Here is a 21,672-nt window from a genome sequence, read left to right as displayed (position 1 = left end):
TCATAGCCATAGCATGGCCGAATAGCTGCGTTAGCATCGCCGGTAAAATGTGCGGACCAAACAATCAGGACTTTCTCATCTTGTGACACTGGAGCAACTTAAATCCGTCGATTGGTAAGTGTTTGTTTCGCATTAAATGTGGGTGGAAGGAAACGTAATATAGTTGAAAATGCATCTGCAGGTTATCCATACATCTCTGTGCCATGTCTGCTTTAGCACCGCCGGTAAATAGCATGTTAGCATCGATTAGCTTAGCATGTTAGCATTAATTAGCTGGCAGTCAACATCAACAAAACTCACCTTTGTGATTTCGTTGACTATCGTTGCAAATGCATTTGCAAGTTATCCATACATATCTTTGCCATGTCTGCTTTAACACCGCCAGTAAATAGCATGTTAGCGTCGATTAGCATAGCATGTTAGCATCGATTAGCTGGCAGTCATGCCGTGACCAAATATGTCTGATTAGCACATAAGTCAACAACATCAACAAAACTCACCTTTGTGATTTCGTTGACTATCGTTGCAAATGCATCTGCAGGTTATCCATACATCTCTGTGCCATGTCTGCTTTAGCATCGCCGGTAAAATGTGGAGACACTCTGGCACATTCAATGGGGGTCTGGCGGCAGACACTTTGGCATCTTGGGGCCAGTGGTGCAACTTGAATCCCTCCCTGTTAGTGTTGTTACACCCTCCGACAACACACCGACGAGGCATGATGTCTCCAAGGTTCCAAAAAATAGTCAAAAAAACGGAAAATAACAGAGCTGAGACCCGGTGTTTGTAATGTGTTGAAAATGAAAATGGTGGGTGTGTTACCTCGGCGACGTCACATTCTGACGTCATCGCCTCCAGCGCGATTAACAGAAAGGCATTCAATTCGCAAAAATTCACCCATTTAGAGTTCGGAAATGGGTTGAAAAAAATAGATGGTCTTTTTTCTGCACCATCAAGGTATATATTGACGCTTACATAGGTTTGCTGATAATGTTCCCCTTTAAAAAAAAAATTCTTAAAAAAACATTTTTTAAATGTCTTTATTTTTATTTTCAACACAAAATAAAATCAAAATATAAACGAGAATTTTTCGCCGTGTGCAAATAAGACACGTCGGGGTTCCCCTGTGCTCAACAAGGAATATCATATTTTATAATATTTAATATATTACAAATACTGCATCTTCCACTTTTCCTGGAATTGTCTTCGCTCATCACTAACCTTTCTCTTCACTGCAGGCTTTGAAAAAGACATGTTTGGGGTTGTGGAATATATTTGTATTTAGCCGACGCACGGAGAATAATGTTACTTACACAATGTGTTTCGTTCCGCTTTCCCTCCCTACAGCAACACGGCGGTCGGCGGGTAATAGCCGGGAAAGTACCTGGACAGCAAGCGCAAAAAAGTGAGGGCTCCCAGAGTGTTATCTGGCGTCAAATACAAATATATGTAGTGTTCATCGTGTGAGGCAATGCAAATTAAACAATAAAAAAAACAAATAACGGTTTGAATTGGGCCCTGTGATGAGGTGGCAACTTGTCCAGGGTGTACCCCGCCTACTGCCTGAATGCAGTTGAGATAGGCTCCAGAGACCCCCCGCGAACCCAAAAGGGACAATCGGTAGGAAATGGATGGATGGGATGGTTTGAACTAGTCCAGGTTATTGGGGACTGTTATTACTGACGGACAGGTTTCTGTCGCTTTCATTCATTTGCCGCTTTTCCACTAACGCAGGGGTAGGCAACCCAGAACGTTGTGAGAGCCGTTTTGGACCCAAATAACAAAAATCGTCTCGGTCTGGAGCCAACGGGAGTAGGGGGCTCGCCGTGGAGTTTACAGTTACGGTAGCACAATTAAAGGCCTACTGAAAGCCACTACTAGCGACCACGCAGTCTGATAGTTTATATATCAATGATGAAATATTAACATTGCAACACATGCCAATACGGCCGCTTTAGTTTACTAAATTAAGATTTTTAATTTCCCGCGGAGTTTCTTGTTGAAAAGGTCGCGGAATGATGACGTGTGTTTGTGACATCTCAGGTTGTAGCGGACATATTACCCCAGCACCACTTTCGGCCAAAAGTCGGCTCTTTTCATCGCATAATTACACAGTATTTTGGACATCTGTGTTGCTGAATCTTTTGCAATTTGTTCAATTAATAATGGAGACGTCAAAGAAGAATGCTGTTGGTGGAAAGCGGTGGATTCCAGCTGCCTTTAGCACCGAAACTCAGCCGGTGTTTCTTTTTTTGTTGTGAAGCTTTAACACAGAGCGGTCAAGCGGACATGTTTCTCTACATCAAACAGCAAGTTTTGGGATGGGAAAATTGTGATATTAAGTCGGCTCTTACCGGAAACCTGAGTGGATTATGTGACCTCCTCCTGCAGCTGTCAAAAAGGCAGCTGTGATGTCGGCTCCTCCATTGGCTTCTCTCAGAGACACTGGCGTTCACCGCAGCCCTCCGACTTTCAGGTATGATTTTATAATCTCACTAAAACACTATTAACACAATAAGCAGATAAGGGATTTTCCAGAATTATCCTAGTAATTGTGTCTAATAACACCTGAATCGCTCACACTGCCATCGCCTGGAGCCGGCGCCTTTTTTTTTCTTTTTTAGTGCTTCACTCTTACTTTCCTTATCCAGGAAACTTTCATCCTCGCTCAAATTAATGGGGAACTCGTCGATTTCTCGGTCCGAATTGCACTTGCTGCTGGTGGATATGATTATAAGCAATGTGAGAAGCCCTACAACCCGTGACGTCAAGGGCACATCGTCTGCTAATTCCAGAATGATCCTTGTAAATGTGTCTAATAAATTCTGAATAGCTCTCACTGCCCTCGCCTTTTTTTTTTTTTTACTTTTTTTTTCTAGTCCTTCACTCTCATTATCCTCATCCACGAATCTTTCATCCTTGCTGAAATTAATGGGGGAATTGTCGCTTTCTCTGTAAGAATCGCTCTAGCTGCTAGTGGCCATGATTGTAAACAATGTGAGGATGTGAGGAGCTCCACAACCCGTGACGTCACGCGCACATCGTCTGCTACTTCCGGAACAGGCAAGGCTTTTTTATTAGCGACCAAACGTTGCGAACTTTATCGTGGATGTTCTCTACTGAATCCTTTCAGCAAAAATATGGCAATATCGCGAAATGATGAAGTATGACACATAGAATGGAGCTGCTATCCCCGTTTAAATAAGAACATCTCATTTCAGTAGGCCTTTAAGCCCCCGAACGGGCTAACATCACGACTAACGTGTTACAGGTCCGATTCGCCCAGCGACTCTCTGTCTGTCGGTTAGAGATGAAAGGACAGAGGAAGGAAGAGCGCATGCGGGTCTAGTGGGAAAGCGGCAAAACGTTTCTCTGCTTGCATCATGCAAGTGACGTCCACGTTCGGCCCTCGAGAGCCACATACCACACCGAAATTGGTAAGATTCCTTCAGGTCCGCACACAACGCTGTCAAGCGCCATTCATATAAAACTCGCGGGCCGCACTAACATTAACCCTTGTATTATGTTGGAAAAATGACATTGATTATGTTGTGGGCCATTTTGACCCGTACTATGTAAATGTTCTCAAAACAGTCAAGAAAACAGGTTAAACCAATAACAATTTTGTTTTAGGTTATATAAACATTTAGAAAAGTGACATTAATACACTTTTTATTCCAATTGTATTATGTTAAGGGTCAATTTGACCCATTTCAGTTTTTGTGTTGATCAAAGTACTGGTTTTCCTTTCTTTTTCTTGCTGAAATCTGGTGACTTTTCCTCATCTAGGGTCATGAACTGGTGTGTAAATCTGGACACTTTGTTGTGTAGTGGAATGTTTGTGCAGAGTTTGTATAAAAAGATGATGTTGCGAGTCATTTTGACCCAGGCGCTTTAATGTGGGTAAATAGCTGTTCGGATCCAAAAATAAACATGTCTCCTTGATGTACTTTTTACTTTGATGTACAATTGTTTGTATTTTGATTGTCTCTGAGACCCAGAGCCAGGTGTGTGAAGAGAGGGAACTTTCTCACACTTGTCCTTGTTTCCTCAGATGTCATCCTTCTGGAGCTCATTTTTGGTGACTTTGTCAAAGAGATGACATGAGAACAGTGACAAGGACAAGTGTGAGAAAGTTCCCTCTCTTCACACACCTGGCTCTGGGTCTCAGAGGCAATCAAAACACAAACAATTGTACATCAAAGTAAAAAGTACATCAAAGAGACTTGTTTATTTTGGCTATTTACCCACATCAAAGTGTCTGGGTCAAAATGACCCGCAACATCATCTTTGTACACACACTCTGCAAGACATTCCACTACACAACAAAGTATCCAGATTTTACACACCAGTTCATGACCCTAGATGAGGAAAAGTCACCAAATTTCAGCAAGAAAAAGAAAGGATAACCAGTACTTTGATCAACACAAAAACTGAAATGGGTCAAATTGACCTTCAACATAATAGAAGGGTTAAACTTTCATATTAAGGTGGGGGCCGCAAAATAACGTCTCGCGGGCCACAATTGGCCCGTGGGCCGCGTGTGTGAGACCCCTGAACTAACTAGTGGTTTTTGATATTTTTTTGGGTGAAAATTGTCTTCTGATCAGAAAGTCTCTGAACCTTTCACATCCCCAAGTCAGTGCCAAAACTTCTTTTTCCACTTGGCAATACCTTTGTTCTTTCAGCGTGTCAAGACCAGGACTATGGTGTGGATTGTTTTCCCGAGGTGCGAAGCGACTGGATCGGACAAGGCGTGAAGGTAATGACATCTTTTAATTTGAACACTAGAAAGTACTACAAAAACAAAGGGTATGAACATAAACCTGCACAAAGTCCGAACTATGGACAAAAAACCAAACTTGCAAACTATGGCATGAATAAAGAAAACTTATTTGGATGAAGAAAAGAGCATGAAAAAGAGCAGCATGGATGATCAGCATTAATAACAAGGTTGTATAGAGGGTGATGTCGCCATGCTCACTGCCTGGCAACTGCTGGCTTAAATAGTGATGTGGTGATTGATAACAGGTGCATGAGTCCATATGAAAAAGGTGCATGACATGAGGACAGGTGAAAACTAATGGGTTGTCATGGAAACAAAGCAGGGAGTGGAAAAAACAGAACTGAAAAAATCCAAAAACCAAACAGAACATAGCCAAACTAGACATGATCACCAGGACATCACACAGCGTCACGGGCCTCAACTCTTCCTTGTTTTTAAGCAGAACAACAGCACAGAGTCCGTATTGTGAGGCGTCTGTACTGATAGTTTCAGCACCTTGTTGGGGTCATAGAAGGTCAACATGGAGGTCGAGGTCAGGTCGTCCTTGAGCTGATATGGGGCTCCAGATCCACTGGTTATATATATATATATATATATATATATGTATATATATATATATATATATATATGTATATATATATATATATATATATATGTATATATATATATATATATATATATATATATATATATATATATATATATATATGTATATATATATATATATATATATATATATATATATATATATATATATATATATATATATATATATATATATATATATATATATATATATGTATATATGTATATATGTATATATATGTATATATGTATATATATGTATATATATATATATATATATATATATATATATATATATATATAAAGGTTTATTTGAAATAGGGACTGATACAAAAACATAGACATCAGTTATCCAATGTATGCATCATAGTGTTTGTAGCCAAAGCTAATTTACAACACAGGAAAATAAAAAATAGAATAAGGCAAAGATGAGTCGATAATAATGATAATAGAAATAATACAGACAAAGTGCAAACTAGATAAAAGCCAATAATAATAACAACACAAACTGCATACTAGACAAAAAACAATTAGTCAAAATTTGTAAAAACTAAACATGGTAATGCGATTGTTGCTCAACTAGACATAATTGTGTTTGTTTTTTTGAAAGTGAAAAATGCAAGTATACTTTTCAAAGTTTCAGGTAAAGAGTTGGGTTTAGGGGGAGGAGTCAAAGCCCCGCTTTACCGTGTACCTCTTGCTTGGTATACTTGCGATGCTATTTGCTTGCCTAATAGAATTGCTATTGTGACCTCCAGTGGACATATTTAAAACAGCACTTTCTTTTATTAAAAATGCAGCTTAATTCTAAACTTCGCAAACTCATATCGCGGGCCGGATTGAACCTGTTATGCCCGAATGTCGAGGGAGGTGGGGGTTGGGTTTCGGGTGCTGGGGGTTAATTGTTCATATGTTTCTGATTTGCACATCAGTCAGTCTGAAGAGTAAAAGTTGGCACTTTGTGGGAACATTTACCCAACATCACTTATGTGTGTCGCTTAAGTATCAACAACCTGCAGAAGTGAGCGTATGAGGCAACTTGATTCATCTCAATTTTGCAGTAAAAAAGGGTGTGGTGCAGGTTTTTGAGCGTGCACAAACTTGACACATGAGGCCCCAAGTCCCTCGACCGAAGAAGGAGTAACAAAGCACTTGACTCAGAATCAGAATAGTTTTTATTGCCATTGTTTGAGAGCGGGTTCACAAACTAGGAATTTTTCTTGGTGCAATCCTGCAACATAAGACACATATAACACAGAATAAATCATCTATTTTACTGTTCAGGAAGGTTTCAGATACACAGAAGACATGGGGTCATGAGTGGATAAGATTATACTTCAAATAATCCAAGTTTGTATGAATACCTCAGATATTTGTGAAAGAAGCAGTGAGGAGGTCCTGGGTAGGGTGGATGTCGCCACATATGAGCAACATACCACAAACTAAACAGCTAATTGCTTATTTTCCCTCGTGTGTTCTTGAGTGTTTTACTGCGTCTGCGTTATGTTGGAATCTTTTACAGCACACTGAACAACTAAACGGTTTTTCTCCAGCGTGTGTTCTCATGTGTCGACACAATGAGCTATTATTAGGAAAGCTTTTGCCACAAACTGAACAATTATATGGTTTTTCACCTGTGTGTGTTCTCACGTGTCGACACAATGAGCCATTTTGAGAAAAGCTTTTGCCGCACACTGAACAACTAAATGGTTTTTCACCTGTGTGTGTTCTCATGTGATGAGTCACATGGCTATTTAGAGAAAAGCTTTTGCCACAAACTGAACATTTAAATGACTTTTCACCTGTGTGTGTTCTCATGTGTTCAGTCAAAGAGCTATTTCGAGAAAAGCTTTTGTCACAAACTGAACAATTAAATGTTTTTTCTCCTGTGTGTGTTCTCATGTGTTGAGTCAAAATACTATTTTGAGAAAAGCTTCTGCCACAAATTGAACAAATACATGGTTTTTCACCTGTGTGCATTCTCATGTGTTCAGTCAAAGAGCTATTTCGAGAAAATCTTTTGTTACAAACTGAACATTTAAATAGTTTTTCTCCTGTGTGTGTTCTCATGTGTTCAGTCAAAGTCCTCTTAACAGAAAAGCTTTTCCCACAAATTGAACAATTAAATGGTTTTTCTCCAGTGTGTGTTCTCATGTGTCCAGTCAAATTGCTATTTTGAAAAAAGCTTACGCCACAAACTGAACAAATAAATGTTTTTTCTCCTGTGTGTGTTCTCATGTGTCGAGTCAATTGGCCATTTTTAGAAAAGTTTTTGCCACAAACTGAACAACTAAATATTTTTTCTCCAGTGTGTGTTTTCATGTGTTGAGTCAAATGGCTTTTTTTGGTAAAACTTTCTCCACAAACTGAGCAGCTCAAACATTTGTTACCATTCTTCTTTGTTGAGCATTCCGAGTGTTTGTTGTCAGTGTGAGTCCTCATATCACCTTCACAGTCTGTATCGCTGCTCAAAGGTTCTTCAACCTCCTCTTCAGCCTCACTATCTGATAGTGGAGCTAAGAGGTTGTCTACTTGTGGTTTCTCTTCATCATCTTCAGTCTTCACAGAGACAACAGTCAGTGGAAACTTGGTGTAATCAGCTTCCTCTCGTCCTAGAAGACACTCTCCCTCCTGAGTGATGCAGAGTTCCTCCTCTTCCTTTTTAATGCAGGGTGGTTGTGGAGTCTCCTGCTTCAAAGTGGAGCTCCCCCCTGACTGAGGGGAAACTTCTTCTGGATTACCCATCAGCTGCTGGACGTCTGCAAGACACAAACAACAAAAACAGACTTTCTTTTATGTACTGTATGTGTGTGTAGTAGGGTTGTACAGTATACTGCTACTAATAAGGTATTGCGGTACTAATCAAATGAAATCGGTACTATACCACCTTTGAAAAGTACGGGTGCCGTTCTATTTCATCTGAATGCCGCTGTGCAGCGGTGACTACAGAGCCAAGGCGCTTGATGTTGAGTGTGTCAAAATGCACCCACAAAGTGCATTTTAATACCAAGCATTCAGATCTGCACAAGTAGTTTAAATAGTGACAGGTATAATGTAGTTGTTACACCTGTCCTGCTGCTCTCTCTTCACTCGCCCGCTCACTCACTGACGTCACTCAGACAACAGGTTGACATTGTCACAAACACACATACTACTCTCAGAAGTTAACCAGCTCCCCTGCTGTGCACATGTAGATACGTAGAACTTGATGCCAAATATTAGCACAGTTAAAACTGACCAATTAGCAGTCAACTAATGCAAGTCAAATGACGACATTTTGTAACAAATTCCTACCATTTGTGTTTTGTCTTTAATAAATGTGTTTTACCTGCTACATGGCTTATCTGTGTACATTTATCCATAGTTTCGTTTTTAGTACTTTAGTTAACAATTAATAATTGAACTTTTCTTAAAGCACAGACCAGGAGTGGCAACCATAAATCATGAATAATTTAATACGTCAGTAAAAGTTAATTTCTATTCTAATCTAATCCTTGATTATAGCAGACTATATGTAATATGGAACATTGAAAATCGTTCTTTGAGTGCAATGTGTTTAATGCCTTTTAATTTATATTTTAAAGGGGAACATTATCACAATTTCAAAAGGGTTAAAAACAATAAAAATTAGTTCCCAGTGGCTTGTTTTATTTTTCGATTTTTTTTCAAAATTATACACCTCCCGGAATATCCCTAAAAAAAGCTTAAAAGTTCTTGATTTTCGTTATTTGCGATGCGACTATCCATTTCCCTGTGACGTCATACAGTGCTGCCAATACAAACAACATGGTGGTTACCACAGCAAGATATAGTGACATTAGCTCGGACTTAGACTCGGATTTCAGCGGCTTAAGCGATTCAACAGATTACGCATGTATTGAAACAGATGGTCGGAGTATGGAGGCTGATAGCGAAAAACGAAATTGAAGAAGAAATTGAAGCTATTGAGCGAATAGCTATTGACGCTATTCGGCCATAGCGTGGGTGTACCTAATGAAGTGGCCCATAGCATGGCTGCCTTATTAGCATCGCTGGTAAAATGTGCGGACCAAACGATCAGGACTTTCGCATCTTGTGACACTGGAGCAACTTAAATCCGTCGATTGGTAAGTGTTTGTTTCGCATTAAATGTGGGTATCTAGTTTCAAATGTACATACAGCTAGCGTAAATAGCATGTTAGCATTGATTATCCGGCAGTCATGCCGTGACCAAATATGTCTGATTAGCACATAAGTCAACAACATCAACAAAACTCACCTTTGTGATTTCGTTGACTTAATCGTTGCAAATGCATCTGCAGGTTATCCATACATCTCTGTGCCATGTCTGTCTTAGCATCGCCGGTCAAATGTGGAGACACTCTGGTACATTCAATGGGGGTCTGGCGGCAAATTTCTTGCCAGTGGTGCAACTTGAATCCCTCCCTGTTAGTATTGTTACACCCTCCGACAACACACCGACGAGGCATGATGTCTCCAAGGTTCCAAAAAATAGTCGAAAAAACGGAAAATAACAGAGCTGAGACCCGGTGTTTGTAATGTGAAAATGAAAATGGCGGGTGTGTTACCTCGGTGACGTCACGTTCTGACGTCATCGCTAAAAGACCGATAAACAGAAAGGCGTTTAATTTTCCAAAATTCACCCATTTAGAGTTCGGAAATTGGTTAAAAAAATACATCAAGGTACATATTGACGCTTGCATAGGTTTGGTGATAATGTTCCCCTTTAACCTTGTTCAATTCTGTTTAATGTAGTGTAAAATTTTCTGTTATAATAAAGCCAATATTGACATTGTTCATAATTCCCTTTCTTTGGAAAAGTATCTATACATTTAGTACCGGTACTAAATGATTGGTATCGGGACCACCCTAGTGTGTAGTGTTTCATGGCCATTCATTTAGTGCCTTGCCAGAATGATGGGTCAATGTTTACATGACTTGTCATAGACTCAGAAAAATTCAGCTAGAATCACAGAAAGTAGAAAACATCTGCTTCCATGGACATTAACAGTGGGGAAAAAGTCAACATTGAAATACATCGCAAAACTAAAAAAGATAATATCTGGATCAAAGAAGTCTGTAGTTAAAAAGTAGAGAGCTTTTGTAGATGTTAAATGTAATAAATTATATCCACTTTGTGTAAAATTGCAATGATAATTTTATTTACTTTGTTTTTGATACAATTTGTCCATTAAATAATAACTGGCACCTTGTATACATATGTACAACATTTATTTTAAGCTGTTTCTTTAAATTTTTCAGTAACTTTATAATAATGGGAGTAAAACTCCATGTCCCAATATTACAATAGACTATTGTATCGTGACTCTAGTAGCGTGATATATAGTTTATCGTGAGGTCTTTTCCAAAACCTCGTCTAGGGCTGGACAATTATGGCAAAACTTAATAATCACAATTATTTCGAGTCATTTTGGAATTAAGATAAATAGCACCATTATTTATTCATTTGAAAACGTAAAACCAGGACCACCAAAATTCTATTCTAAATATAAAATAAAAGAACAAGCAGATATACATCAGTAAATAATAAATAACACGTAAAATAAAAATCATAGTAACAATAAATTAAAATGACTATAGCAAAATGAAAAACAAATCAAATTCAGGTTTTCTGTTTACATTTTTCTGACTTCCGTTTCTTACCTCTCACACTTATTTTACCACAAAAAATTGTTTGCTTTTTGTGTCATGAATTTAAATTTTTTAAAAAAAAATCAACCAATCAAAGCACAAAGTGTGAGTTTTGAGAGAACTTGAGGCTGTAAAAAAAAAAGCCTCTCAAGTTGCAATTGCCTTTCTGTTTGTACATTGATCTTACATGGTGATGCCGTTCACAACAACACAAGAAGTGTTTCGTAGAGTATGGATTGTTCTTACTAGCTTTAGCTTCATAGTTTAGTCTCTGTGTATTTGTGGAATCTCCGGCTCTTATCTTTGTATAGACTCGTTGATCGTTTACAAACTGAGTTCGGAGAGGAAGTGACGACAGAAAGACCACGCCACAGCTAGCTTCATAATAACCTGTTTCCACACGGAGCTAACCACTGGAGAGATGGCGGCGAATAATCCAGGTATTAGTGGCATTTGCCAAACATAGGAAAGAGGAACTCTTCTGTTTTGATCAAAGGGGAACATTATCAGCAGACCGATGTAAGCGTCAATATATACCTTGATGGTGCAGAAAAAAGACCATACATTTTTTTAACCGATTTCCGAACTCTAAATGGGTGAATTTTGGCGAATTAAACGCCTTTCTGTTAATCGCGCTGGAGGCGATGACGTCAGAATGTGACGTCGCCGAGGTAACACACCCACCATTTTCATTTTCAACACATTACAAACACCGGGTCTCAGCTCTGTTATTTTCCGTTTTTTCGACTATTTTTTGGAACCTTGGAGACATCATGCCTCGTCGGTGTGTTGTCGGAGGGTGTAACAACACTAACAGGGAGGGATTCAAGTTGCACCACTGGCCCGAAGATGCGAAAGTGGCAAGAAATCTGCCGCCAGACCCCCATTGAATGTGCCAGAGTGTCTCCACATTTGACCGGCGATGCTAAAGCAGACATGGCACAGAGATGTATGGATAACCTGCAGATGCATTTGCAACTATATTAAGTTTCCTTCCACCAACATTTAATGCGAAAAAAACACTTACCAATCGACGGATTTAAGTTGCTCCAGTGTCAAAAGATGCGAAAGTCCTGATCGTTTGGTCCGCACATTTTACCGGCGATGCTAACGCAGCTATTCGGCCATGCTATGGCTATGAATAGCGTCAATAGCTATCCGCTCAATAGCTTCAGTTTCTTCTTCAATACTTTCATACTCCAACCATCTGTTTCAATACATGCGTAATCTGTTGAATCGCTTAAATCGCTGAAATCCGAGTTTGAATCCGAGCTAATGTCACTATATCTTGCTGTGGTATTCCCATTGTTTGTTTACATTGGCAGCACTGTGTGACGTCACAGGGAAATGGCCAGTGTCTTCGCAGAGAGCGAAAATAAGGCACTTTAAAGCTTTATTTAGGGATATTCCGAGACCGGTAAAATTTTGAAAAAAACTTAAAAAAATACAACAAGCCACTGGGAACTGATTTTTTTATTGTTTTTAACCCTTTTGAAATTGTGATAGTGTTTCCCTTTAAACAATTCAGAGAGCGACCCAACAACTGTAGGCTAGTCTTCAAAACACGTTGCTCATGACTTGAACACGTCCATTGTTGTGCCGTATTATGCACCCCCGCCGTATTATGCACCCCCTGGCGGGAGCGCGCTTACATCACTCGTCTCAAAAAGTATATTTAAACTGGGCTGTAATGACCGAAGTGGCTGAAATCGCCTCTTTCGGCATAAAGAAAAGTACATAACAAGGTGAAATAATCCAAGTATTCCTTACTTGTGAACGGATTCAAAATTGTGGGCCTTTAATGATTCCGCCGTCATTCAGGCTATTCAGATAAGGCGAAAACAATAACCATTTAATATTGGAATATTTGCTGTCCCGAAAATGTAGTATTTCTTCTTTGACAGCTTACTGAAAAGAATATATACACCAAAGTAAGCCTCTATATGTACTTTTTAGAGACATCAAGGAGAACAAATGTTTGCCGCTTCATTCGACATGTTGTCTTGATCCAATACTTGATCCAATACTTGAATTTAAAAAATATGACATTTTCCTTAAAGGCTTACTGAAATGCGATTTTATTTAAACGGGGATAGCAGGTCCATTCTACGTGTCATACTTGATCATTTCGTGATATTGCCATATTTTTGCTGAAAAGATTTAGTAGAGAACATCGACCATAAAGTTTGCAACTTTTGGTCGCTAATAAAAAAGCCTTGCCTTTACCGGAAGTAGCAGACGATGTGCGCGTGACGTCACGGGTTGTGGAGCTCCTCACATCCTCACATTGTTTACAATCATGGCCACCAGCAGCTAGAGCGATTCAGACCGAAAAAAAGCGACAATTTCCCCATTAATTTGAGCAAGGATGAAAGATTTGTGGATGAGGATAATGAGAGTGAAGGACGAGAAAAAAAATAAAACAATAAAAAGGCGAGGGCAGGGAGAGCGATTCAGATGTTATTAGACACATTTACTAGGATAATTCTGGAAAATCCCTTATCTGCCTATGGTGCTGCTAGAGTTTTAGTGAGATTATACAGTACCAGAAAGTCGAAGGAGTGTGGCCACGGGTGTGTTGACCGCCAGTGTCTCTGAGGGAAGCCACGCAGCTGCAGCAGGATACAAGCTCCGCTGATGTCTCCGGTAAGAGCCGACTTATTACCACAATTTTCTCACTGAAACCTGCCGGTTTACATGTGGTCTGGATCCATGTTCGCTTGACCGCTCTGTTCCGTAGTAAAGCTTCACCTTCGGGAATTTTAAACAAGGAAACACCGGCTGTGTTTGTGAGGCTAAAGGCAGCTGCAGTGCACTGCTTCCCACCTCCATCTTTCTACTTTGAGTTCTCCATTATCAGAATCAGAATCAGAAAAGTTTTTATTGCCATTGTCTGAGAACGGTATTAATTGAACAAATTACAAAAGATTCAGCAACACAGATGTCCAGAATACTGTGTAATTATGCGATTAAAGCAGACTACTTAAGGCTTGGATCGGGCCGGAAAAAAATGTCCGCTACAATCCGAGACGTCACGCGTCATCATAAGCGTCATCATTCCGCGACATTTTTAACAGGATACCTCGCGGGAAATTTAAAATTGCAATTTAGTAAACTAAAGCGGCCGTATTGGCATGTGTTGCAATGTTAATATTTCATCATTGATATTTAAACTATCAGACTGCGTGGTCGCTAGTAGTGGCTTTCATCCATCCATCCATCCATTTTCTACCGCTTATTCCCTTTTGGGGTCGCTGGCGCCTATCTCAGCTACAATCGGGCGGAAGGCGGGGTACACCCTGAACAAGTCGCCACCTCATCGCAGGGCCAACACAGATAGACAACATTTACTTTCAGTAGGCCTTTAACAAGAAGCTCATGGGTGGATGGATGAATAAATGAATGAATGCATCTGATATCTACCATTGATTTGGTTTTAAGAAGTTTCTAATTGAACATTCACAAATAACGTTACCAAAAGTACCCGAAGTACCAGAGGTGGGGTTATGGTGGGGGGGCATTTTCAGGCAAGACGTTGATTGCACCTGCCTGAGAATGTAACTCCCATCTATCTCCGGCTAGAAACGTCATAAAGACATGATACTCACCCCGGTGACTCGTCATAGCCCCCCCCCCCTGTATACAGTGACAACCATGTGATGATTGGACCTCCAGAGGCGGAGTTATGGGGGGAGGTGCATTTCCAGGCAAGAAGTTGATTCCACCTACCTGAGAATGTACCTCTCATCTATCTCTGGCTAGGAACCTCATAGAGACATGATACTCACCCTGGTTACTCATCATAGACCCCCCTGTATACAGTGAAAACCATGTGATGATTGGACCTCCAGAGGCGGAGTCACGGTGGGGGTGCTTTTTCAGGCAGGTGGAATCAACATCCTGCCTGAAAATGCACCCCCCCCCCCTCTATCTCTGGCTAGGAACCTCATAAAGACATGAAACTCACCCTGGTTACTCATCATAGCCACCCCTGTGTACAGTGAAAACCATGTGATGATTGGACATCCAGAGGCGGAGTTATGGGGGGAGGGTGTATTTTCAGGCCAGATGTTGATTCCACCTACCTGTGAATGCACCCCTCATCTATCTCTGGCTAGGGACCTCATAGAGACATGACACTCACCCTGGTTACTCTTCATAGCCCCCCCCCCCCCTGTGTACAGTGAAACCTGTGTGATGATCGGACCTCCAGAGGCGGAGTTATGGTGGGGGTGCATTTTCAGGCAGGTGGAATCAACATCCTGCCTGAAAATGCCTCCCCATCTATCTCTGGCTAGGAACCTCATAAAGACATAAAACTCACCCTGGTTACTCATCATAGCCCCCCCCCTGTGTACAGTGAAAACCATGTGAGGATTGGACCTCCAGAGGCGGAGTTATGGGGGGAGGTGCATTTCCAGGCAAGAAGTTGATTCCACCTACCTGAGAATGTACCTCTCATCTATCTCTGGCTAGGAACCTCATAGAGACATGACACTCACCCTGGTTACTCTTCATAGCCCTCCATCTGCGTACAGTGAAAACCATGTGATGATCGGACTTCCAGAGGCGGAGTCACGGTGGGGGTGCTTTTTCAGGCAGGTGGAATCAACATCCTGCCTGAAAATGCACCCCCCCCCCTCTATCTCTGGCTAGGAACCTCATAAAGACATGAAACTCACCCTGGTTACTCATCATAGCCACCCCTGTGTACAGTGAAAACCATGTGATGATTGGACCTCCAGAGGCGGAGTTATGGTGGGGGTGCATTTTCAGGCAGGTGGAATCAACATCCTGCCTGAAAATGCACCCCCCCCTCTATCTCTGGCTAGGAACCTCATAAAGACATGAAACTCACCCTGGTTACTCATCATAGCCACCCCTGTGTACAGTGAAAACCATGTGATGATTGGACATCCAGAGGCGGAGTTATGGGGGGAGGGTGTATTTTCAGGCCAGATGTTGATTCCACCTGCCTGAGAATGCACCCCTCATCTATCTCTGGCTAGGGACCTCATAGAGACATGACACTCACCCTGGTTACTCTTCATAGCCCCCCCCCCTGTGTACAGTGAAACCTGTGTGATGATCGGACCTCCAGAGGCGGAGTTATGGTGGGGGTGCATTTTCAGGCAGGTGGAATAAACATCCTGCCTGAAAATGCACCCTCCTCACTCCCCCCATCTATCTCTGGCTAAGAACCTCATAAAGACATGAAACTCACCCTGGTTACTCATCATAGCCCCCCCTGTGTACAGTGAAAACCATGTGATGATTGGACCTCCATAGGCGGAGTTATGGTGAGGGTGCTTTTTCTGGCAAGATGTTGATTCCACCTGCCTGAGAATGCACCCCTCATCTATCTCTGGCTAGGGACCTCATAGAGACATGACACTCACCCTGGTTACTCTTCATAGCCCCGCCCCCCTGTGTACAGTGAAAACCATGTGATGATTGGACCACCAGAAGTGGAGTTATGGTGGGGGTGCATTTTCAGGCAGGTGGCATCAACGTCTTGCTTGAAAATGCGCCCCCACCATAACTCCACCTCTGATACTTCAAGTATTTTTGATAACGTTATTTGTGAATGTTCAATTTGAAACGTATTCAAACCAAATCAATGGTAGATATCAGATGCATTTATTTATGTATTCATCCATCCACTCATGAGCTTCTATAAGTTAAAGGGGAACATTATCACAATTTCAAAAGGGTTAAAAACAATAAAAGTTAGTTCCCAGTGGCTTGTTGTATTTTTTTTATGTTTTTTTCCAAATTTTACCAGCCTCGGAATATCCCTAAATAAAGCTTTAAAGTGGCTTATTTTCGCTATCTTCGAAACCACTATCCATTTCCCTGTGACGTCACACAGTGCTGCCAATGTAAACAAACAATGGGAATACCACAGCAAGATATAGCGACATTAGCTCGGATTCAGACTCGGATTTCAGCGACTTAAGCGATTCAACAGATTACGCATCTATTGAAACAGATGGTTGGAGTATGAAAGTATTGAAGAAGAAACTGAAGCTATTGAGCGAATAGCTATTGACGCTATTCATAGCCATAGCATGGCCGAATAGCTGCGTTAGCATCGCCGGTAAAATGTGCGGACCAAACGATCAGGACTTTCGCATCTTTTGACACTGGAGCAACTTAAATCCATTGATTGGTAAGTGTTTTTTTCGCATTAAATGTGGGTGGAAGGAAACGTAATATAGTTGCAAATGCATCTACAGGTTATCCATACATCTCTGTGCACCGCCGGTAATTAGCATGTTAGCATCGATTAGCGTAGCATGCTAGCATCGATTAGCTGGCAGTCAACATCAACGAAACTCACCTTTGTGATTTCGTTGACTATCGTTGCAAATGCATCTGCAGGTTATCCATACATCTCTGTGCCATGTCTGTCTTAGCATCGCCGGTAAAATGTGGAGACACTCTGGCACATTCAATGGGGGTCTGGCGGCAGACACTTTGGCATCTTGGGGCCAGTGGTGCAACTTGAATCCCTCCCTGTTAGTGTTGTTACACCCTCCGACAACACACCAACGAGGCATGATGTCTCCAAGGTTCCAAAAAATAGTCAAAAAAACTAAAAATAACAGAGCTGAGACCCTGTGTTTGTAATGTGTTGAAAATGAAAATGGTGGGTGTGTTACCTCGGCGACGTCACATTCTGACGTCATCGCCTCCAGCGCATTAAACAGAAAGGCGTTTAATTTGCCGAAATCCACCCATTTAGAGTTCGGAAATCGGTTAAAAAAATAGATGGTCTTTTTTCTGCACCATCAAGGTATATATTGACGCTTACATAGGTCTGGTGATAATGTTCCCCTTTAAAGGAAATGTCATATTTTTAAAATACGAGTATTGGATCACGACAACACGTCGAATGAAGTAGCAAACATTCGTTCTCATTGATGTCTCTAAAAAAGTACATGTAGAGGCTTACTTTGGTATTTATATTCTTTACAGTAAGCTCTCAAGGTAGACAATACAACATTTTCGAGACAGCACATATTCCAATATTAAATGGTTATTGTTTTCGCCTTATCTCAATGAATGACGGCGAAATCATCCACAAGTAAGAAAAACTTGGATTATTTCACCTTGTTATGTACTTTTTTATGCCGAAAGAGCGATTTCAGCCACTTCGGTCATTACAGCAGAGTTTAGTTATAGTTTTCGAGACGAGTGACGTAAGCGCCCTCCCGCCATTCTACGGCGGGGGTGCATAATACGGCACAACACCGTTCTTTTCTGTTACTTGGCGGCACGACAAACTGTACAGAGACTTTGTTAAATGTGACATAATACTCACCTCACCTCAAAACCACGACATGATGAATACAAAAAAAACACACCAGACGAGCCTAACAGGGTTTTTGTTTTTACTTTCAGTTTCTTCATTTGACTTTTGCATTCTTTCATCTCCTTTTAGACCTCCACCCCAGATCACACCTCACTCCAACCCACTTCTCCAAAGTGGGCTGGCTCAGGGTGGAGGACAGAGTAAAACAACTTGCACTGAGCCTGGTCTATAAAATCCGCTACACCTCCCTGATACCGAAGTACATGTCAAACTACTTCCTTAACGTAAATGACCGCCATAACCACAACACCAGGGGGAGCTCCACAAACCACGTTAAACCCAGATTCCAATCTAACAAAGGTCTTAACTCATTCTCTTTCTATGCCACATCAATGTGGAATGCACTCCCAACAGGTATAAAAGTAAGTGCATCTCTATATTCCTTCAAAACCGCTCTAAAACAACACCTCCAGGCAACTTCAACACTTTACTAATACCCTCCTCCATTCACATCCCATCTCCCCGGATTATAAACAACTCAAATGTACTTCTAATGTATATACTTGTTCTTATGCTATGTGAACTCACTATGTTCTCTGCTGGCTGTACATATCCTACTAAATAAGACCTACACTGTTTCAATGTCCACATTTCTCTGTTGATGACTGAAGTACTGATATCAACCAAAGCTCCTCATCCCACCCCCCGGATTGTAAATAATGTAAATAATTCAATGTATATACTATGATGATTAACTTGTGTGATGACTGTATTATGTTGATAGTATATATTTGTACCATGAATTGATGAAGGTGGACCCCGACTTAAACAAGTTGAAAAACTTATTCGGGTGTTACCATTTAGTGGTCAATTGTACGGAATATGTACTGAACTGTGCAATCTACTAATAAAAGTTTTAATTAATCAATCAATAAATAAAACTCCACTGCCTTCTTCAAGCTAACAATCATGGCGGCTCTTTGTTTACATTGTTGAAAAGTCGGCAAAGATCCCTTTTATAAGGGCTTGAAATTATTTTCAAATGCCGAAACTTCAACTCACTCACCTTCATCTTTCATCTTTGTCTCCGTTGGTGATTTGCTGGAATGTTCTATTTTATATGACGTCGCCATCTTAGCATAGCAGTAGTCGTCCATCTTCTATCACGTCTTCAATCTTCACTTCAGATATCGCCCCAAACTCAATGCGCGTTTCGTAGCTTTAAGAAATACGAATTGAGATATGTGTTGCTATATTTGCTGTGAATTATATGACTTTAAGATCGTGAATTCGAAGAATCTCCGACAAACTATAGCATGCGGTCTTCATCTTTTTCGTTGGCTTCAAGTACATTTGCGCATGCGCAAGAAGTCAGCAACTTCCGTTTCCTACTCCAAGGCAGTTATCTTTCAAAATAAAGGCATTTTAATCTTGTTTTAAAGCAATGGTTTGCAAAAGTATCTAACGTCAAATAATTGACAACTATATATATATATATATATATATATATATATATATACATATATATATATATATATATATATATATATTAGGGCTGGGCTGTGAATATTTGGGTGTCCCACGATTCGATTCAATATTGATTCTTGGGGGTCACGATTTGATAATATATTGATTTTTTCGTTTCGATTCTCGGTTCAAAAACGATATTTTTCCGATTCAAAAGGATTCTGTATGTATTCATTACATAGGATTTCAGCAGGATCTACCCCAGTCTGCTGACATGCTAGCAGAATAGTAGATTTAAAAAAAACAAAAAACTTTTATAATTGTAAAGGACAATGTTTTATCAACTGATTGCAATAATGTAAATTTGTTTGAACTATTAAACGAACCAAAAATATGACTTATTTTATCTTTGTGAAAATATTGGACACAGTGTGTTGTCCAGCTTATGAGATGCCATGCAAGTGTAAGCCACTGTGACACTTTTTTTTTATTTTTATAAATGTCTAATGATAATGTCAATGAGGGATTTTTAATCACTGCTATGCTGAAATTATAACTAATATTGATACTGTTGTTGATAATATTCATTTTTGTTTCACTACTTTTGGTTTGTTCTGTGTCGTGTTGGTGTCTTTATTGCAGTTCTGAGTGTTGCTGGGTCAGGTTTGGTTTTGGAATTGGATTGCATTGTTATGGTATTGCTGTGTATTGTTTTGTTGGATTGATTAAAAAAAAAAATATATATATATATATATATATATATATATATATACTGTATATATATACTGTATATATATATATTTTTGAATCTATTTTTTAAAAATGAGAATCGATTCTGAATCGCACAACGTATTCGATTCGATTTGTATTCGAATCGATTTTTTGTAACACCCCTAATATACATATATATATATATATATATATATATATGTGTGTGTGTGTGTGTATATATATATATATATATATATATATATATATATATATACACACACACACACACAAGCAAGTACACAGACTTTTTCGATGGCTGTTGTTCAAACCAGAAAAAGGGCAAACATCAAAGAAAAAAATCTAAAATTATAAACACTACAAGAAACACAAATATTTTTCAACCTACTTATTTGTTTTGGTTAAAAAACCTTTAGAAAGTCAAATCATGACTCTGAGTAAAGAAGAAAAGCACTCAGAGTGTAGATCTCCACCAGGACCAATCCTATTGTTCACCTGCTACTAAATTGTGTGCCATCTCATGTGTATCGTGTGCTGCTATGACAATAAACTTCCATGAATCCTGTAAAACAGCAGACAGTTAGTAATATGGTTTCACATCAAAATGTTGGTGAAACTGCTCATTTCTACCTGGCGATAGGTGGCTCTAACTGTAGTGCTAATCACTCACCAGCAGAAAGCCCTCATCGCACTGCTAATCAATAACTACCATTTTAATCACTTAACATCACTAATCACCAGTTAACAGCTATCATGCTAAATCAATCAATCAATGTTTATTTAAATCACTAGTGTCCCAAAGGGGTGCACAAACCACAACCAAGATGGCGCTGCTGTAGTGGCTGCTGTTCGCAGGAGCTCTGTGCTCTTGTGTCATCCTTTTGTGTTTCCCTCTTGTTTTCATGTGTTATTATATTCTTTTGCCTTTTGGTCCGGGACCCTTTGGGACTGTGTGACAAGGGGTGGCACTTTCGTGACCTCTGTGGTGCTTTTTTGTGGACTTCTGGATCTGCCTCCCGGTAGCCTTTTGGCCATGGAGACCAGCTGCTGGGTTTCTGCCACACCGGAGTCTGTTTGGAGGGACTGGAGGAGATGCAGATGAGGGGACAGGGCTGTGGAGCTAGCACTGAGCGCT

At 40.2% G+C, this 21,672-nt stretch overlaps 2 protein-coding genes across 2 annotated transcripts in view; one reads left to right on the top strand and one right to left on the bottom strand.

The window, feature by feature from the left end:
* LOC133548443 (gastrula zinc finger protein XlCGF57.1-like) overlaps positions 1 to 21,672 on the top strand; it is a 351,444-nt gene that overhangs the window by 75,864 nt on the left and 253,908 nt on the right. The window lies entirely within an intron of this gene.
* LOC133552582 (zinc finger protein OZF-like) lies at positions 6,529 to 19,694 on the bottom strand. Its single transcript, XM_061899894.1, has 2 exons — positions 19,408 to 19,694; positions 6,529 to 8,130 (listed from the first exon to the last, which is right to left on the bottom strand). Exons 1-2 carry the CDS (start codon positions 19,496 to 19,498, stop codon positions 6,830 to 6,832), a joined length of 1,392 nt encoding a protein of 463 aa, XP_061755878.1. The 5' UTR covers positions 19,499 to 19,694; the 3' UTR covers positions 6,529 to 6,829.

This window comes from Nerophis ophidion, linkage group LG01 (genome assembly GCF_033978795.1).
Source record: "Nerophis ophidion isolate RoL-2023_Sa linkage group LG01, RoL_Noph_v1.0, whole genome shotgun sequence".
In the NCBI taxonomy this organism is placed as follows: domain Eukaryota; kingdom Metazoa; phylum Chordata; class Actinopteri; order Syngnathiformes; family Syngnathidae; genus Nerophis; species Nerophis ophidion.
The sequence above is the reverse complement of the archived record's forward strand: the minus strand, read 5'-3'. Positions and strand labels throughout refer to the sequence as shown.

What these genes read in the sequence shown, in the direction of transcription:
- LOC133552582 (XM_061899894.1), bottom strand. Translation starts at nt 19,498, where the DNA reads ATGGACGACTACTGCTATGCTAAGATGGCGACGTCATATAAAATAGAA. An exon ending in GACAAAGATGAAAGATGAAG is followed by an intron (nt 8,131 to 19,407) that starts GTGAGTGAGTTG and finishes TGTGTCTTGCAG; the next exon opens with ACGTCCAGCAGCTGATGGGT.